Source organism: Dipodomys ordii, unplaced genomic scaffold, assembly GCF_000151885.1.
Source record: "Dipodomys ordii isolate 6190 unplaced genomic scaffold, Dord_2.0 Scaffold25, whole genome shotgun sequence".
Lineage (NCBI taxonomy): Eukaryota > Metazoa > Chordata > Mammalia > Rodentia > Heteromyidae > Dipodomys > Dipodomys ordii.
The window spans coordinates 12,513,095-12,533,194 of NW_012267241.1; the positions used below are offsets into that span (position 1 = coordinate 12,513,095).

The following is a 20,100-nucleotide window of genomic DNA, read 5'->3' on the forward strand; positions in this document are numbered from 1 at the left end:
AAGGGAAGCTCTTTTTCTTGAAAGCATGTGTTCGAGGAAAGGACATTTTAAAGTATATTATAGTTCTAGGCTATGTTTGTCAAATGTAGCACAGGTGATTCTAAAGCTGGTGCAAAGCAAAAGAGTTTTCTTTAGCTTGGGCCTGGAAGTATGTGCAGAAGGTAAACAAATTTGTCTCAGTTTTGACCTGGAGTAGTTGCTATGATGGTTCACCTGCATCACTGAAGATAAACATCCTGTCCCTTCATTAAAGTCAATTTAGGTATGGCAACAAAGGTCCAGCCACCAGGTTATTCAGTGGGTGTTAGAAATCCTGGAGATTAAATGTCAGTTTCCATAAGGATGATGTTAGTTTATACCCTAAGATCATACTTAACCTTGAAGAATCAACTTGTGTTGATTCTGTCTGAGATTTCATATTCTTGGCATGGAATTTATTCCAAATACACTACGATGGAACATGTTGGCTTCCAGCTCTGTATTAATTAAAGTGTACTACTAACATATTTATTACATACTTGCTCATACTTTGGAAAATACCAGCCTCTTGATGTCTGAGTATGACAGTGGCACCTGCACCACAGTGTGCTAATTAGTTAGGTGTCACATTGGCTAGTGACACAGGCAGTGCCCTCTTGTGCAAATCCATAGAGTTCACTTTGATGTTGTTAGTTATACATCTGGATTACTCAGGTATAGAATCTGGACAGCTCAGGTTGCTTCAGCAAGAAATCTATGAGTAGGAAGGTCAAAAAGAAGGGACTTTTCCCCACCCCACCCCCGCCCAAACATATACTTTTTGGGACAAATGTAGAACATGCAAACTGCTTGTTCCTAGATTTAGTGAAATTAGAATCGCTAGCTATAGAGTAAGATGTATTCATTTTAAACATCTCCAGGTAATTTCTGAGGCTGCTGTTTGAGGTTAAGAACTATAGAGTTAGAGCAATTGAGTGTTTCTATTGTGGGCCAGAGAAAGATTATGCCAGGTAAACAGGATTTTTTCTTTCTTTTCTTTTTTCTTTTCTTTTATTCTTTTCTTTTCTCTTCTTTTCTTCTTTCTTCCTTTTCTTTTGTTCTTTCATCTTTGAAGTCAAGGCCTTGTATTTGTCAGGCTGGTGTTCCACCACTTAAGACAAGCCCATAGCCTTACTTTTTGCTGGTTATTTTGGAGATGGATCCTAGTGAATATTTTTCTGCTTGGGGTGGCTTTGAATCATGATCCTCCAGATCTCAGCCTTCTAGGATTATGGGCATAAGCTATTGACACTAAGTTATGATGTATTTCTAATTTAATTAGTCTCTATTCATGGAAGGGATGAGATACTAGTCATTTTTATTTGATTTTATATGAAATATTTACTTTCTTTTCCCTTCCCCCCCATTGTATTGTTGATGTTGTTAAAAATAATTTATAAATATGTACTGACTCATTGTAGAAAGTGAAGGTAACATTTTTAGAAGAGTGACCTGCATTTTTCTCTCCCTTAAGAATTAATCGTGTGGTACTGGGTTCCCATATAACTATTCTCTGATTGTGTTATGGTTTTGTTACATCCTGAGATTCTTACAGATGATGTCATTTTTAGAAGATCTCTACTCTTAGTCCACTTATGAATAGGTCTAAGGCAGTTCCATTGCTCTTCACTGTCAGCACACAACAATCCCCCTGAGTTTTGTGAGATCATTTCTATTTTTACTATGACCTTTGTTATGTGAGGAAAGTGTATATTCTTTTACCTAATTTTAGAGATTTTTTTTCTTCAGTCTAGTTTTACAATATTGGGAAAATATTGACGCATATTTAAAAATAAACTATTTTCCCTCTCCTTTACCCTCTGGTTCAAATGTGATACTAATTAGGTCTAAATATTTACACATCTCAACTTGTCCTGAAACATACTTAAAACAGTTGATCAAGACACATTTACAATCTAACAAAATCAAATAATTTTTGCATACATTCAATTCAGAATGAAAAGCTCTATTTAAAAAATAAGAAGCATGGAGTGATCCAAGGACTGATTTCTCAAGAGACTGTGAATGGAAGAATGATTTTTTAGGACAACTTGAATAGCAAACAGACTTTATGTTTTCATGTGTCCAACAAATAATTATTGGTGCCTCTGTTTGCTTCTGGGCTGACCTTTGTGCCTCACACACTGACTCAAAATTTGTTATTTAATCTTGCATATATAAACTGATGGCCATACATGATTTGCTTTTTAAAATAAGCGAGGAGCAAGAACCTGTCTGACACAGTGAATTAGCATAATGTCATCAACAATGAGCTCTTATCATGTTGGAGGTTATATTTACCAAGAGCAGTAACATAATGAACAGATAGCCTTTATTTCTGGCCATCAACAGATATCATAACATTTATCTATTCAGGTCATTCCTGAGTTTGTAACAGTAAAGCCAAGTCATGCAATAAGGAGAATAATTATATCTATAAACACTATATAGAGGGCAAACATCTAATTAATGTAGATAATAAAACCATGAAGGTACATAGTAATGACAAGGAGGACCTGAAAACTTTCCTGATTTACACAATCTTGATTTACACAATTTACTGATATATTAGCTTATAAATCATTCTTTTTTAAAAAAGTTTTTGTTCATTTGTTTTGGTGGTACAGAGGTTGAACTTATGGTCTTAGGCTTATTATGCAATAAGGGTCCTTAGTACTTGAGCCATAACTCCAGTTTCAGCCTTTTTTGGCTCTAATTGTTCTTTTAAATAGCGGTTAACGTTTCATTACTTTTTTAAAGTTTTTTTTTCTTTTGTTAGTCGTAGTGCTTGAACTCAGGACCTGTATGCTGTCCCTGACCTCTTTCACACAAGATTAGCACTTTATCACTTTAAGCCATAGCTCTACTTCTGGTTTTTATGTGGTTAATTGGAGATGAGTTCCATGGGGACTTTTCTGTTTGGGCTGGTTTTGAATCACAACCCTCAGATCTCAGCCTCCTGAGTAGCTAGGATTACAGGCGTGAGCCCCTGTCACCTAACACACATTTATTTCTTGCCTGGACTAGCATGCAATCCTCCTTTTATGATTCCAATGGAGCTGGGATGACAGGTACATACCAACATATTGGACTATTGATTAAGATGTGACCTTATTAACTCTTTTTTTGCCTAGGCTAGCCTCAAACCAAGATCCTCTCAATTTCCACATTTCAAATACCGGAACCACAGGCTTGCGCCACACTTAAAGGCTTAAGGCTCATTCTTACAGGAAATGTTCAAGAAGGCCTGGTCAATCAAAATTCTGAGGTATCTCCAAACGTATTTCACCCGAGTGATCTAAGGCACACTGATGACGAACAGACTTGATGGGCCTACTCCACATTTTTTCATGCACCTGCATTTCTACACTTCTGCGAAAGCGACTGTACCCATCTATACAATAGACTCAGTGGGTAATACTTTCTAGTGATGGCCTGACCTGGTGTCAGTTGGTGTGTACAAATACACTCTCTTTCTCTGAGATTCTGGATGACTTAATTCTGCAGTAATTCACCACGCACTGGCTCCCAGTATATTTTCAGGACTGACTTTCATTTGCCTGTGGTTGTAACTGCTTTGATATTTTAGCTCCTATTGACTGCTTTCTGTTTTTGTTTCTGTCACAATTTTCTATGTGTGGTTTCTTTACATCTATTTATTTTACATTCTTTAAAAGTTGCCCTGAAATCCTGTTTTGGGCTTTGCTTCTGGATGAGCTTATTATAAGATAATGATCAAAACGTTCTGATCAGTGTGGGTCTATAATTTATCAAGTGGAATACATCTGAAAATGATATTCCATAAATTGAATGGAAGAAAGTGTATCTCTGTGTGTGGGGGGGGTTGGGGGTGGATGGGTGCCAATGTGACATTCTAGGTCAAATCGATGTGAACTTTGGTAAAAATCAGAACCTGATACTCTGAATAGTTCTAGGAAGATTTTGTACAAGAAGTTTCAAAAAAATCATATTGAGTGAAGTAGGTGTATCTGTTAGCAAGAATTTGGCTTATTATATGGTATTTTCACAATAAAAAAAGAAAAATAAATAAATAAATGAAAGTTGACTGTAACTTACAAAAAATAAAATTAAATTAAAAAAAAGAATTTGGCTTATTAGAACTCAGTCACCAAGTCCACGGCTGGAATTTGACATCATTTTCAAATTAGGTGATTAGCCTTGTGTTCTCCATTTATATTTATCCTATTTACCCTTGAATTTTGGGGACAATTTGTAATGAATTTGAAATTTAATTTTCTGCTCAACAACTTTATAACCAAGTTCTCTGTCCATGCTACTTTACTGATCTATCTGTAATAATATTTTCTTGTTTTCCTATTAAGCTGTGGTTCAATCACTCACTTGGAAGACTGCAGTATCTTTCTAGTGAGTCTCCTTGATTCTTTGATTTCCTTTTATGAGCACCTACTGTGAAGGCAGAGTGATGTTTTTAAAAATATAAATATTCAATCAGCACTGCTCATCCCAAACTTTCCAGTGGATTTTACCACTCTCAGTGAGTCAGGGTCTTACAATGGAGTGCAAAGCCACACTCATCCCTTCTTTCCTCTCACACCTCATCTTCTTTCTTTACTTTCTCTAGACCCATCTGTGTCCTTGTTCTTCCTGAATACTCCCGTGTCAGAGTTGTTATATACTTATGAAGCCACATGACTATCTTAATGGCAAATGGTATGACTTTATAAGCAAATAAGGAAAGTCATTTTAAAAGAAATAAAATAATAATGTAGAAAATGATAAAATAAGTATGTAAAAGAAAGGTAAAACTATAAAATCAACATGAATGTATAAAATACTAAGCATAGCAAATAAAATTTTAAATTCAAGCTTTTAAAAAAGTCTCATTAAATGAAGCTAAACCCCTAGTTATGGATGTGGTTTAGTGTCATTGGGAAGTCCTTTCCATAGCAGGCCTCTAGGTAAACAGTAGGCCTCTAATGGAACAAAAGAAGCAAGGAATGGAAGAATAGAAATAGATTTTGGCATTTTGTAAATAGAATGATTACCTCCCCAAAATATGGGATGAAAATAACAACCAGATTTGACAACTTCTAATTATTTCTTACACCATAAAACCTTCCCAATCTTATAATTCAGCAAAGATAATAGAGGCATATCAATCACTTTATTGCTGTAAACACAATGCTTTAGAAATTACAAGCTGTCTTGAAGAAGCCAACAGATGATGAAGTAAGGAACTAGCTACCCAAATAATCCAAAAACTTTCATATGGAAACTTAAGGAAAGCAACTTGTTTTAAACATCACCAAAGATGAATAAGAGATTAAAGAAGCTTAGGAAACAGCAAAAGAAAAAATAAGTTATTCTAAATACAATATAACTAACTAGAAGGGAATGTAGACAGACAATAAATTATCAATTATTTCAAATTATATCAAAATTATTAGACTTTGTCCTAAATTAACTGAATCACCTTGCAGTAGATTACAGATTCAGTATCATTTATGCTAAGGATCTATCATGGAGTCATGTATTCTAATGGAATGTTAAGTTTTCAAAATATCAACAAATCAGAAATACTTGCTTTCCCTTCATAATTAGGTTACACTTTTTTGAATAGGCTTGGGATAATGGGTTAAGTATTTTTAAAAGTTTGCTTGAGTTCTAAATAGCCCTGGCCAGTTTTGCCACCGTTTATAACATCTTTAAATCTTCTACTCAAGCCACAGGATGTCACATATATAATACTTTGGCTGACAATGAAATCTTCATGTGAATTTCAGAGATAAACTGTGTAGCCAGAAACATTCATTAGATATAGTAATACAACATTTTTAAGAGTTGCAATTAAAATTCTTTCAGAACATCACACAGAATAAAACTTCTGATGCTAAGATCCTAATGCATAAATGTAGGACAAGTGTCCAGATGATGGTATATAAATAAACCTAGAAAATACATTTTCTGTAAAATCTTCAGTGCTAATAAAGTTAAACCGGGGAACATATGTAAAAGTGCATACTACCTAACCATGTATTTAGAATTCAATGTCAAAATTACCTCAAGATGGCATTTTTAGCGATAGTAAATGACAAAGAATTTATGATAAACTGTATTTTTTTGCCTGAAGACAACCTTTAAAAAGTCAGTGTCACAAAAATATTCCAACCATATATGCAAAATGCTAAATTACTATCTACTTTTCTCCTTTAAGAGCAAGTTGGTGTGTGGCCAGCTTGAAATATGGATCTAAATTATTGCTATTGACGTATGGAAAGATTTCCAAATTTCTTCAAATTTAACTCAGTAAGAGAATTACACATGTGAACTGGAGTAAAGTATATGAAGATAAAAATGAAATCCTTCCCAAGGACTGTCAATTGAAAACAAAAAAATAATGCCCTTTAGTGCTGTCTTGAAAGGATAATTGTAAAGGTTAATACTAAACAGGTAGGACATCATTGTGCAATCCTGGAAAAAAATACTTTGATTTGAAGATACTTTCCTGGAAACATAGATAGCTAAAACTGTTGCTTAAAATTATGTTTTCTCTGGTTTTGTATAGATAATGCATTTTAACAGCCGTTAATAAAGCAATCAGTGTTCATTAGACTACCCAAAAAATGTTTCTGGAAGGTGTCAGACATCTTAGGAAAATATTTACTAAGACAAATAACCTTTCTTTTTAATTAACTGATGACAATAATTAATTAACAATTATTTTTATTCCTTCAACTTTTTGAACCAAGCATACTCAAGTACATTGGAATAAATGCCTTATGATCTTATTTCTAGAAAAATTACCTATCTTTGGTTAGCCAAAAGAAATCAAAGAAAGAATCCCTTAGACTATCTTTTTATACTTTCTGTGTTTTGGCATGCTATTGGTTATAAAATTTTTACATATTCTACAGAGTTAAAATGGAATATATATGGTGAGATTTAAAATATTAACTTTATCTCCTATTTATGTAGAGCAAAAGAGCTCCTGGTAAAATAATTTCTCTAGGTTCTCTTTAACATTTGTTGGAATTCAGTAATATTCTTTGATTTTGTTATCTCTCTTGGGAAATTCAGATAGGAGAAAAGCTTTAAAATTGGTGTATAATTTACAACCCCAGAGGAAATACTTTTTCTACTTTTATTTTGTCATATCCATTTTCACTCCAATGAACTTATTAACACTGAATTTAAAAATAAGAATAAAAATCCTTTTCATGCAATAGTGACATATTTTAAAATGCTTGATTCTTTCTAGAGAATTTTATTTAGGTAGGTAGCATTACATAGCAAACACACAGAAATAATAAATCAAAAATTGCACATCACTAAAATTTGAAGCTAGAAAAATATACGATATTATTTCCAAACTGTCTACACATCAGACATTTTATAAGCCAGGAGCATATGGAGAGATCAAATAAGGAATTTAACTTTTTGCAAGTAGAGAATGAGCTAGAGCAAAAAGAAAAATGGGTTGCTAAGTACTATTTCACTGTTGACATTACAACAGCATCCTCTTTGTTATAGGTTCCTAGGTGGTCACTTTAAAATGTCAGCAGAGGGTTGTTAAAGAAAAGTATTAAACTCAGTTGCAAGTAATCACTAGTATGGCATTACTTTATTGAAAAGTTCTCCAGTTTTCCCCTTTGAAAGAGTTTATATATTCTAAAAAAATTCTTGTAGAGCCCCTTAAAAAGTTTCCTAAAGCTTAACCACACTGCAAGCTCAGCTTACGTTAAGTCATTTTAACTTCAGAGTTATGTAATAAAGAGCTGGATATGAGCACAATCTGAAAATACAAAATGCATTGCCCATCCAGGTGCTTGGAAAGTCGTTTACCATTGGGGCAACACCCCATCAGGCACCACTTGCTTCAGTCCAGGAAGCAAACTTGGCAAATGTTATTAATAACACAAGCACAGAGGTAAAGAGGAAGGCAAGTATGATGTCTCAGAACCTCACCAGTAAGCAATTATTTATTCAAGACAACACCTACCATGAAACACAGACTGGCATCTGAGAAGTCCTTGACTATACAGGAGACTGAATAGAAGCCTTAACTGGCTCAGACACTGCCTGTTTCCCTTGAACAAATTGTGCCCTCTTGCCACTCTAACATGATCTTGCTCCTAAGACACATTCTGTAGTTGGAATCTTATTATTTCATCTGGTTCATATAAGGAGTAGTCAAGGTAGCAGCAACTGGTGGCTGATAGATTTGACTAGGGAGTCAGAAGTGTGTAGTGGCTAACCTTAGTTTGAATCTGTGCTTTGAATTTTATTTACATTAATTGAGACATTGACAGGGGGGAGAATTCAAATGTCTCCACCCACATGAGTTGAGATAGCATGTTTAATTATTTTTGAATATTGCCTGAGATATATGGCAATTCAGTACAGAGCAAGGAGAATTATGGCAATTGCCATCTCAAAGCCAGTGCTTTTACATGACCACATTTTATTAGTTCCACATGCCGGATTATTCTATAGGCCACACGGGGGAAAGGAGACCCAATAGGCCATGTGAACACAGAGAAGACTGTGCTTTGAGTTTTAGTTCACTGGCATGATTTCTTCCATTCGTATTAACATAACAAAACAAAGTTTACAAATGCTAAGGAGAATGTGCCTCCTACAGCCATGTTTCTAGGAATGGTTCTCATTGTGGTTTCTCACCTTGCTCCACCATTTTCTTGGCACCTCGATGTGCATTAGAAATTGCAATGTTAAATTTGGGAGGTGGAGGCCGAATCCAGACTCAATTGTGAACAAGCATGCTGGGCTCCTTATTGCTTACTGTATTGTACTGTGCTATACTTTGTGATTCGACTTCTAGCCATGCTCGGAGAGGCAGATCCCATGGTCTGGCTAAAATGATGATCAGAGGAACTCATATTGCCAATGGTGGCTGTGCCTCCCATGCTGCTACTCAGGCCTCCACCTCCACCCAGGTTGCTCAGTGCAATACCACCACCACTTACCCCAGTTCCACTCAACCCCCCACCACTGGCACCCAGGCTGGTGCTCATTAAGCCACTGGTGCATAGGTTCCCACCTCCACTCATCCCAGCCGCGCCACTAATTCCACTTATGCCAGCCCCAGACACAACTCTCTCTGTCACTATTACATTGTGGGCATTTGACAACTCAGGGTGCATACTCAGACTGCCCATCATGCCAGAAGTTGGTTGGATGACTCTTTCTGTGACTACCACATTTGAAGACTCTCTGGAATTAGGGATTGTAAAAGAAGTGGGTAGACTCGAACCTGGTGCTATTACCCTTTCTGTCACTATAACATTGGATCCATCTCTCAAGTCAGGCATATCTAAAATTCCGTGCAAATCAGTGCCAGAGATGGGGCCTACCACTCTTTCCGTCACCACCACATTCGACGCATGACGGTTATCATGAAGGTGGACAGAGGGCTTCAGAGTGCCCGAGGTAGTGTAAGACTCAGTCACAGTGACATTGCCATAGCTCAGAGGATCAGAAATAGGTGTAGGGTGCTGTACACCAGGGCCCCGGGGATAAGTGCTCTCAGAAATTACGGTGGTCGTACCATAATGTGGGGAGATTGGTGGGTGTCCAGTAGCAATGGGCTCTGTTTGCTGAGGGATAATAGGTTCAGTGTTCAGAGGTGGCCAAGAAGGGTCAGGGTCTGGATAGGATTCGATTTCTTTCCCCAAGCTGATATCTGCCAACTTCTTAAATTTAGGCCCCAGCGTATCCAGGAAGTTTTCATCCAAGTCTTCTCCAATGAAACTACAGCAACCCACAGAGCCAGCTGGAGACCCTGCACCTTCAGTGTCATAGATCAGTAAACAGTCATTGCATGGGCGGGCTTCATCTTCATCCGCATAAGCGTATGCTTTCTGAATTTGTAGAGGAAAGAGAAAAGGAAATGATGAGTAATATTAAGGAACAATAGAACACTCCACGCTAGTATTTTTCCTCATAGATTATTGTCAATGGCAAATATGGAAAACACAATTCTAATGTCTATGGGAAATGTTTAAAGAATCATTGTATAATTGCTTGAAATAATTTGGTTAGAGATAGGTATAGGTATCTTCACTATTTTGAATTTTACAGTTTGAAATTTACTTAGATGGGCTTGGTTAAAATGCTATGCACTGGACAAAGCTCACATACAAAACTATATGAACTATTTTATAAGTAGGTTAAAAGGAAAGGCATAAAATGTTGTACATAGTATACACAAACAGAAAGAGAAATGTAGGTTTAAATTATTTTTTCTCTTAATGAAGCATTTATAAACAATAGTTTTATTCAGGATTATATTTTTCTTTCTTCAGTTAGAAGATTCAGTTATTGTCTTATTTTAATATGGCTTTTAAAAATTACTAACATTTGACCCTGGGTCTGTGCCACTTACGGATTCAACATTGAAGGAGATAACAGATGGGCTTTGAAAATAGAATCTCTTTTAGAGAAATATAGCTTTAGTTAGAATCAGATATAGAAACCTTCTGAAGATTTAGTATCACATGATAAATAACCACAGGCAATTGGATCTTTCTGGGAATAGCAAAGTTAACTGCTGATTCTCCAGGATTCACCGTTAGTGTATTACCTGAACTTAGTTTTCTGACCATTCTAGGAGTACACCATGGCCCTCTTCTTGTAGAAGACTCACTATGTGCCTAGAACTAAGGGTAGTTCTGGCAATATAATATAGAGAATATATGAGCTCAGTGTGGAGGTAGATCTACAGACTAGCAGATTATTAGTAATGATAAGTTATATAAAAGTGTATAAACAAAACACTACAAAAATACAGGAGCTGGGCATCTGTTGGCTCACATCTATAATCTTAGGGACTCAGAAAGCTGATCTCTGAGGATCCCAGTTTTAAGTTAGCTTCGGCAGAAAAGTTCACAAGACTATGATCTTCAATGAACGACCAAAAAAGCCAGAAGTGGAGCTATGGCTTAAAGTGGTAGAGTACTAACCTTGAGCAAAAAATGTCAGAGATGTCACTCTGGTCCTGAGCTGAAGCCCAAAGACTGGGGGTGGAGGGGGGGGGAAAGGAAGGGCTCAGCATAAGCAAAAGCACGAAGCCGTACACTGAGAGCGTGGTACACTGAGAGCTTGGTGCCATTGAGCATTTTTAAGCGGGAGGGTAAAGTACTCACACCAGAGGCTTACAAAGATTATTCCACAACAGGATAATTGGAAATCAAGACCAGACATCAGGAACTGAGGCTTCCCAATGGAAATTAGTGAGCACTTAGAATATAGTGAGTGGAAGACACATGGATACACATCTTACCTGACAGAAGTAACTTTCCATGAAATTCATATTCAGACCTCCATCTCTACATTCTCTCATAGAATTTCTTCTTAATGTTCCAGAATATTCTTGACATATCTCAGGTGCAGCTGATGTTTTAACTCCATCCATTAGTTCAAATCCTGTTGTTCTTTCTTCTCCTCCCATATCTTGCATTTCTCTGCCACAGTACTCATTGGTATAAACTCCTAAAAGTGATCATAATAAATTCAAATTTTCTAATACATTGCAAGCGAAAACTAACTTGCTATAATGTGGGGTTTGTTTGGTCAAGCATGCATTTGCAAGTAAAGAAATAAGTTGAAAATGTCACTTCAGGAATGCAGAGATAACTATGATGACACTGAGTGCAAAGTACTATTAACTAACTAGCAGATTTGGTAACTATCTATTGCAATGGAGAGTGCAGAGGTTGCAACACCTATGCCCTACAGAACTTGATTCAAACTGAGAAAAGTGAGAGGTAAAAATAACTCAAATTCTAAAGGCTAAAAACCATGATAAGCAAAACTTAATAAGCATTATTGCAGGCACAGGCACTCACAAGGCAAAGGAACCACTGGCTATCAGAGAAGAGGCTATGGCTATAGATAAAAGAAGGTTTTAATGGATTTATATGTGGGTATGAAGTCTAGAGTTGAGCTTGTTGCAGTATTTGAGATGTATGATAACGTGATGGCCTGGACTATGGAAGGTCCATGGGAGAAGAATAATCTTTGCATGATAGGTGTCTCATAGCCTTCATATGTCAAAGGTCTTGGGTTTGAGGATAATATGTTCATACTTCAATTACTCTGACACTTTCTGCAGTTTATTGTTTCAGATTTATGCAAAGATTTATTGCCTTAATGAAAGAGTAGATGTAAAAATAAATATTTGTGGATTTGGCGGTTTGACAAGCCTTGAGAACTGATTGAGAACCAATGAAAAAGGAGATGTGTCAGATATGTACTAAAATGTTTTTTTTTCTTTCATGCAATTGTTTCTAACACATTTATAAGATTATTTCTTTGTTGCTTTGTATGTCCATCCCCTACAGTATAACCCCTGCTTTCACTGTATTTGATGTCGGTATAATTTGTGGAGGGGAAGCGGAAAAACAAATCGTTTAAATAGGGATACAGGTGGACCCATTGCATCAATGAGATGTACAAGTCGTTATGTCGAAAATGAACTTTACAACTTTGGTGCGGGGTTGGGGGGAAGCTGGGAGGATTGGGTGGGGAGGGAGGATGGGAAGGGATGGGAAGGGGAAACAAAGGGGGAGGCTATAATGCTTGATAAGAAATTTACTCATTATCTTGCCCATGTAATTGTAAACCCTCTGTACAGTATTTTCACAATTAAAAAGAAAAAATAAAAAGAAAAAGGAGATGTGAGTAAGCAATTAGTTTCTGCTTTCGTGGTGGAGTATCAGTGTCATTAATTTTATATATATATAACTAAATATATATAACTAAATATATATAGTTATAGATATTTCTCCTAATATATATGTATATTAGGATATAATATATAGATATAGATAAGACACAATATACACACATATATTAGTATGTATGTGTACATTAGGAGGAGAACTAATGTAAACATTAATGTATCTACTGTTACAAGATGTAAACATTTTGATGTCTATTCCATTTTGGAATGTTTAACATAGAAAAGAAATAATTATTACTTTGAAAAATGTCTAGGAGAAAAATATAAATTATTAACATTTATGAAATAGATATCATGATACAGATATTTTCACAGATGTAAAAAGTTATTTATTTATTTTATTACTACTGTGGCTATATACCTGTAGTGAAGTTTGAATTGTTCCTGGTGTGTACCTATGCATTGGTCTCAATTCCCATTTTAAGGCAAGTTATATGGACACAGTTTGAACCCCGGGCAAGGAGAGTCTTCACCACATGCCCACAATCTTTGCTGAGAGCTCTGAAATATTTTCATATTCTTTCACTTACTTTCAATGTAAGAAATTGGATAGTCTTTTTAGGTCAATGTTTGTGCTGATGTCAAGAATGGATGTAGTTGTTTTTTCTGTTTTCATAACAAGCAGGTGAAGTAAGAGCAATCTTGAATTATTGAATTGTGGAATAAGATTCTAGTCTCCATAAATCACAGATCTATTTAATTGGGTTGTCTTTAATTTTAATTAGTGTATATGTTTCTTGGGTGAATAAAAATTGCTCTATTAGATTAAAAAGATCTTGACAAGATTGACTAGAGTTATAATTCAGCCCTTCTCTTTATGGAGAGTTTATGCAGATTCTAATTTAGTGGTCATCATACTTTCTGATGATTGAAAGAGGTTGGAAAATACAGCATGTAAGAACAACAACTACTTTAAACACTTTTAAAGACAACTAAGATCATCCAAAATAGTAAATATACAGAGATACAGAACAGAGTTCCTTATCATTTGTGATATTATAATGTTTTTTTCTTACCTGAGTTGTCAATGCATTCTACTATGTTCCCATTGCCAGGTAGCATTGGTGGCACACAGATAGTGGCTATATCCTAAAAGACAAGAAACTCTGTTTTTCCATTTGTAACGAGTCTTTTCTTTTTCTACATTATTTTTCTTTATTCCTAAGTTACTGCAGATTTCCTAAATTAATTTCATTCACAAAACTTTTGAACACCATTTAATACATGGAATTTTTTTAAAGGATTCCCTGGTTAATTCCATTTGATTTTGAGGTTTTTGTTTTAATTGTTCTTCCTTTCCCCATTCCCTATCCTAAATTATGAATAGTATGGGTTGAATGATTGCAACCATGTTGGGTATTGAGTTGAGCTGACTACCAAGGTCAAGTACTTACATGGGGTTCAGGCTGTGGGCCTTCTACCGCCCATGAATGAATTGCTCCATCAGAACATTCAGGAACAGGCTCAAAGCCAACTCCACCCCCAGGGGCACCCCCACAGTCGCAGCAGATCAGTAAGAACGGGACCACTGATGATAGAAAGATGGGAATAACAGAGTTAGCAGTAGGTCATATTGAAGGAAGACATTTTGTTTTTCATATTTATGCTAAAATTTTACTTCCTAATATACATTGATTTAGTTATAAAATTATCACTAAACTTAAAGGAAAAAGAACTGAATAACTATGAACTTCAAAATACCAGACTGGAATCAATTTTAGTTTGTTTCATATTATTAAGATATAAAATTACAGGATTAAAACTTAACTCATTATTTTGTCATTGTTCATGGTAATAATGGAAAAGAAAGAAAATTGGAGGAGTCTGATTCTTCTGTTTTCCCTTTATGCTTTTACTTACGCTCCTGTTTTCACACATGCCTGACTTTATTTACTTTAATAGTGAAATCTTACGCAATACTCAATTGTTTTTATTGAGGCTATTATTTTCCCCTACAGAGATAACTTTTCTTTAAATTACACTTAAAGATGCTCTTGAAACATTCTAACTTTTCATAGTGTCTTTCTGGTTAATCAATTGGAAATTTTGTTGTTCGTCTACTTATTATTCATTCTTTTATATAATATAATGTTTTCTTTTTCTAGTTTGAAACCCTCTCATTTTGGTTTGGAACTTGCTATAGCCCAAGCTAGCCTCAAACTCAAGATTCTTCTGCCTCTGAGTTCTGAGTGCTGGAATGTAAGAATGAGTCACTGCCTTCATATAATATGAACTTGATGAATGATTTTGAATGGATGAATAAATGGATGGGAAGAAAGGACATACAAATTAAAATTTAAGAAAGAAATGAAAGGAAAAGGAAGGAAGCAAAACAGAAGAAAGTACAGAAATAATGAAAAAAGGGAGACAAGAGGGAAAAAGGAGAGAAAGAGTCCTTTGTGTTTTAATTATTGGAAACTGCTAGGTTAAGAAAAAATATTAAATTTGGAAATATGGACGTTGAAATCCTTATATAATTTAGATGCTAAAATCCTTATATAATTTAGACTCTTTAATTAAGCAAACTAACCTAAGTTGATCACCAATATAAAAAACTTAAAATGACAGTTTGATATTATTTACAGTTGTGATCATCAGCTCCTGGGTATTTAAGTTACTTTTATAAAGCAGTAAAATTTAAACTTTGTAATGTTAATTGGCCAACAAAATGATTTAAAAGCTTATCTTCTAATATATATTAAATTCTGCAACTTTGCCATGTTAATCATCACACTCATTAACAATGTTAATTTTGATGAAAATATTGTTTAAAAGTCATCCTTATTTTCATAATACTTTTCCTAGTCATTATTTCTATTGCTACAATCTCAAAGGAATGAATGCTTAGTCAGTATGCCTAATTCTGTATTTTACATGGATGAATGGTGATTAAAATGTTCAAAAGGGTAAGTTAAGTCTGAGCAAACACTTTACTAATAAAATTTAATGACAAATTCTGTTTGTAGCTGATTATGTTTTTAGAGAAACAAAGGGACATTTCACCTGTGAACTGTGTTCTGGTGCCAACATTTTATGCTTCTGCACTGGAAAATGGCAATGCTAGTGTTTTCTTTATTTATTTTTTACGGTGGTCTTGCTGTCTAGGCTGGTCTAAAACAAGTGATTTTCTTGATTTAGCCTCCCCAGTACTGGGATTACAGTTGTGTGCCATCTCATCCACATGAAAATGGCAATGCTCATGCTCACATTAATTACAGTGTGAAGATTTCAAGGTATTTACTACAGATCTTCCCTTCTCATCCTCAAATACGTTACTATGCAGCTCAGCTCTACTCTATTTTCTATCAGTGTCCAAGGTAACACCAAAGATCAGCTAGAGCACCAGGTTCTTCTTTTACAACTAGATCCTTGACCAGAGCTATTCTAGTGGCTGCCGAATTTTCTAAACACTTTCCATGTAGGCTTCTTTCAAATAATTATGGAAATATTTAAGACTACGAGGTAACTATCACATATAACAAAAGCAAGGCTCAGAGAGAAAGAGAGAGAGAGAAAGAGAGAGAGAGAGAGAGAGATAATTTAGAACCTGGATAATAACTATGTCTATTTGGCTCTCTGACTCCATTTTTATTCAAATTTAACTCTAAAGTCTTAGAGTTAAATTAATTTAAATCTCTTCAAGGTTTAGCTTTGCTTTTCTTCCTCAGGTTTCATCCCACACTCAGGTACCCCTCTTCTTTCTTCTCCATGAGAGTCCTTTATTTCAGTACCTTGTTCTTTCATTCTTTTGGTTTTTTTTTTAATACATATTTTTGTTGTTGTTGTTTTCAGGGCTTGAACTCAGGGCCTACGTGCTGTCTCTGAGTTCTTTTGCTCAAGGCTAGCATTCTACTACTTTGAGCCACAGGACCACTTCTGGTTTTCTGGTGATTTATTGGAGATAAGTCTCATGGGGACTTTACAGTCTGGGCTGGCTTTGAACCAAAATCCTCAGATCTCAGACTCCTGAGTAGCTGGGAGTACAGGTGTGAGCACCAGTGCTTGCCTAAAAAAAATTTTTTAACATTTTGCATCACATTCTTCTTCTCTTGTTTAATGTCTACCCATGAATTAAAACTCAACTCAGAGTTTACTTCTCCCTTTTTGCTTTTATAATTGCTTTCATAAATTATTTCTGACTAATCCACTCAGTAATTTGGACTTGCTTGTTGTGACACTTTCCCACCAAATTAAGTTCAACTGAGAACAGGTCTGTACCCTTTAGTATTCCAGAAGGAGGACAAGAAGTTTAAAGATTTTGTTTTTATAAACCCAGCACCAAGCATACGAATGTCTGGATAACATCACTGTCTAAAGAGCTGTAAAATATATTTCATCAAGAAATCAGAACAGTTATTTCTCCCCTCCTCATGTTTTTTTTGGGGGGGGCAGACGGGGTGGGGGAGCACATACAAATAAAATAAAGTACTTACAGCCTAGGACTAAGAAGCCCATGATGAGTAGCCCAATGCCAGCAGGACCAAAATGTACATTATCTGAGAGACCACCTTCACCTTGGTAAGAACCAGTGTTAGTTTCGTAACTATTTCCATTATTATTATCATTTGGCTCATTGTAAGAGTCATCAGAGGGAGTAACGTCGTTCTCATTTGTGGTGACATCGCCCCTGTTGCCTCCTCCTCCGGTAGTTTCTCCTCCTCCGGTTTCTCCTCCTCCGGCCTGGTTATTCGTACTAGGGGTGTTTGTATTGGTCTGTGAATTACTTTGCCCACTGGCCCAGCCAGAACCATTAAGGTCAATAACAACTGTACCAGTGCAAGTTCTTTGAAGAGAATCTGTAATAGGTTCAAAATGGCAGAACTGTTTTACACTTTGGTTGTAATAAGCATCAGAAAACATTGAGTTATTCTCTTTTGCATCATTACTTCTTTCAATATCTTTATTTTCAGAAATGTAATAACTTCTCTTTCATCCCTTGTTGATGATTCTCTTGTCAATGATGATATCATTATAATTAAGCTAATTATTATTTTCTACTGGGAACCCTATTTTCTAGATATTTATTATTTATTTATGTTTGCTATAAATAGTTGGATATTTAGTTATAGTTTGAAATTATAGAAGGAAGCAAATGAAAAAGACTAAAACCCTTAATCCGCACTCATAGGTGCTTAAGGACAACAATTTTTGATGATCCTAATTGTAATGTTTAAAAGGTATTTGTTATTTTTGTTATATTGAAATAATGAGTCACTCCACTTTTTAAGCTTTTTAAAAAGCATAACAATAATGTATGCATGTATATTTTCCTCAAGAAGAAAAAGCAGTTAGGTTGATTTCTTACCATCTATGGACAGAATGGTTCCTTCATATCTTCCCTGAAGCCTTTCATACTGTTCCATGGTTACTCTATTTCTCAATGTGATTACACCTGTTCTTGAATCAACAGCCAGCAGGCCAGCTGGATTATTTCCCATTACATATCTATGTTTGAATAAAATACACATTAATGTTAATTATATTAAAATAAGAAGATTTTGTAAATTATAAAATGTATCGCTCTGTTAGTAGTTGGAATTCATGGATAGAGTTTTCTATTATTAGGAAACAAATTTCAGGTAGTACCAGCTATATGAGGCCATTTAGAAGTAGATCAATGCCTTAATTTAATAAAAAGAATTTCTTCTTCTTTTTTTTTTGGTCGGTCGTGAGGCTTGGGCTTGAACTCTGGGCTTGGGGGCTGTCCCTCAGCTCTTCAGCTCAAGGCGAGTGCTCTACCACTTGAGCTACAGCACCACTTCCAGTTTTCTGGTGGTTTATTGGAGATACGAGTCTCACGGTCTCTCTTGCCCGGGCTGGCTTTGAACTGCGATCCTCAGATCTCAGCCTCCTGAGTAGCTAGGATTACAGGCGTGAGCCACCAGCGCCCGGCTCTCCTCCTCCTCCTCCTCCTCCTCCTCCTCCTCTTCTTTTCTTCTTTTCTTCTTTCCTCCTCCTCCTCCTCCTCCTCCTTCTTCTTCCTTTTCTTCTTCTACTTATTTGAAAGGTTTTGCTTTATACCTCAGGCTGACCTTGAACTCCTGCCATAGCCTTCACTACTTCTGGGCTGGGAAGGTGATAGAGTGGTAGAATGCTTGCCTTGCATGCATGAGACCCTGAGTTTGATTCCCCAGCACCACATAAGCTGAAAAAGCCAGAAGTGGTGCTATGGCTCAAGTGGTAGAGTGCTAGCCTTGAGCTGAAGAGCTCAGGGACAGCGCCCAAGCCCAGAGTTCAGGGCCCATGACCAACCACATCCCCATTCCCTTACCCCCAGCAAAAAAAAAAAAAAAAGTAACTACTTCTGGTAGAATTTCTCAATGCCATGAATGGCAGTATAATTCTTTTATGTTTGAAGACACATTTCCATTTGGTGGCAAGAAGCTTTCAATCCTGGGATTTCCTGAGTGTTACTAATTTTAAACTATCCTGTCAAACCAAACCAAACAAAGCAACAACAACAGCCAAACACTAAACAACAACAGAAACAAAAGCAAACAAGCCTCACTGTACCAGCTTGTCCTGTGCTTCTGTTTCCCCTTCTCCCTCATTCCACACACCATGACTCTCAGGATTCCAAGCCATGTTCTTGCCTTGTACATGCAACCTACTGTCCTCAGTCTTCATCATTGACTTCAGTGTTTTATCCTCACCATTATATACTTGTGAAACAAACACTGGTCCACTACTTCTCTGTCTCAGGCATTGTGTGAAGCTTAGGAAACAGAGCCTGGAGAGAAGCCCAGGTGGGGAGGACCTCAGGAAACCTACTAGGTAGAATGCAAGGAATCTGATCAGCAACTGTGGCCCACCATGAATGAGTAAGAGTAGAAAGAGTCCACACTGTGTGAGGACAATGTGGAGAGAGAACTTCACCATATTAGTGTGACTCCAGTTGTTCTTGATCACAATCACATCTGCCTCCTCCACACAGATATTTCCTGCTTACATGGGAGATTAGACACCAAGCTTAAAAAATGCACCTTGTACTTTTTCCTTAACATACTAACTGCTTTTTCATATCAAAGTTACTGTCTAAAATTTAGTGCTGAGTAAAGTCAATAAATTAACCCAATTAGCTACCTAACTTGAACTGATTGCAAATGGGATAATTTTGTGGGGAAATTCATGACGCATAACATTCAGGTAATTGATAAATAAGATAGATGGTTCTTTCTGATGGAGGAGTATAATTCCATTGTGTTATATACCAAATTTTCTTGATCCTTTATATTAAGCAAACTAAGCTAGATCCAAAGAAACATAGTTTCTTTGGTTTTCCTCATTTGTTGTAACTAGAATATGCCCCAAAATTCTACAAGTTTACATACTGGATGGTA

The 20,100-nt window shown here is 36.0% G+C and overlaps 2 protein-coding genes across 2 annotated transcripts in view; both read right to left on the reverse strand.

Moving 5' to 3' along the window:
* Nucleotides 1–8,692, reverse strand: part of Dsg4 (desmoglein 4) — a 53,037-nt gene extending 44,345 nt beyond the window's left edge. Inside the window, 1 exon segment of the mRNA XM_013014807.1 lies at nucleotides 8,680–8,692. Coding sequence (XP_012870261.1) covers nucleotides 8,680–8,692 — 13 coding nt within the window.
* Nucleotides 8,693–8,789: 97 nt separating this feature from the next.
* Nucleotides 8,790–20,100, reverse strand: part of Dsg1 (desmoglein 1) — a 32,347-nt gene continuing 21,036 nt past the window's right edge. The window contains exons 10-15 of the mRNA XM_013014808.1: nucleotides 18,066–18,205; nucleotides 17,194–17,556; nucleotides 14,155–14,288; nucleotides 13,777–13,849; nucleotides 11,300–11,508; nucleotides 8,790–9,878 (exon numbers count right to left, since the gene is read on the reverse strand). Of these exons, the coding sequence (XP_012870262.1) occupies nucleotides 8,790–9,878; nucleotides 11,300–11,508; nucleotides 13,777–13,849; nucleotides 14,155–14,288; nucleotides 17,194–17,556; nucleotides 18,066–18,205 (2,008 nt within the window). The remainder of the gene's footprint in view (nucleotides 9,879–11,299; nucleotides 11,509–13,776; nucleotides 13,850–14,154; nucleotides 14,289–17,193; nucleotides 17,557–18,065; nucleotides 18,206–20,100) is intronic.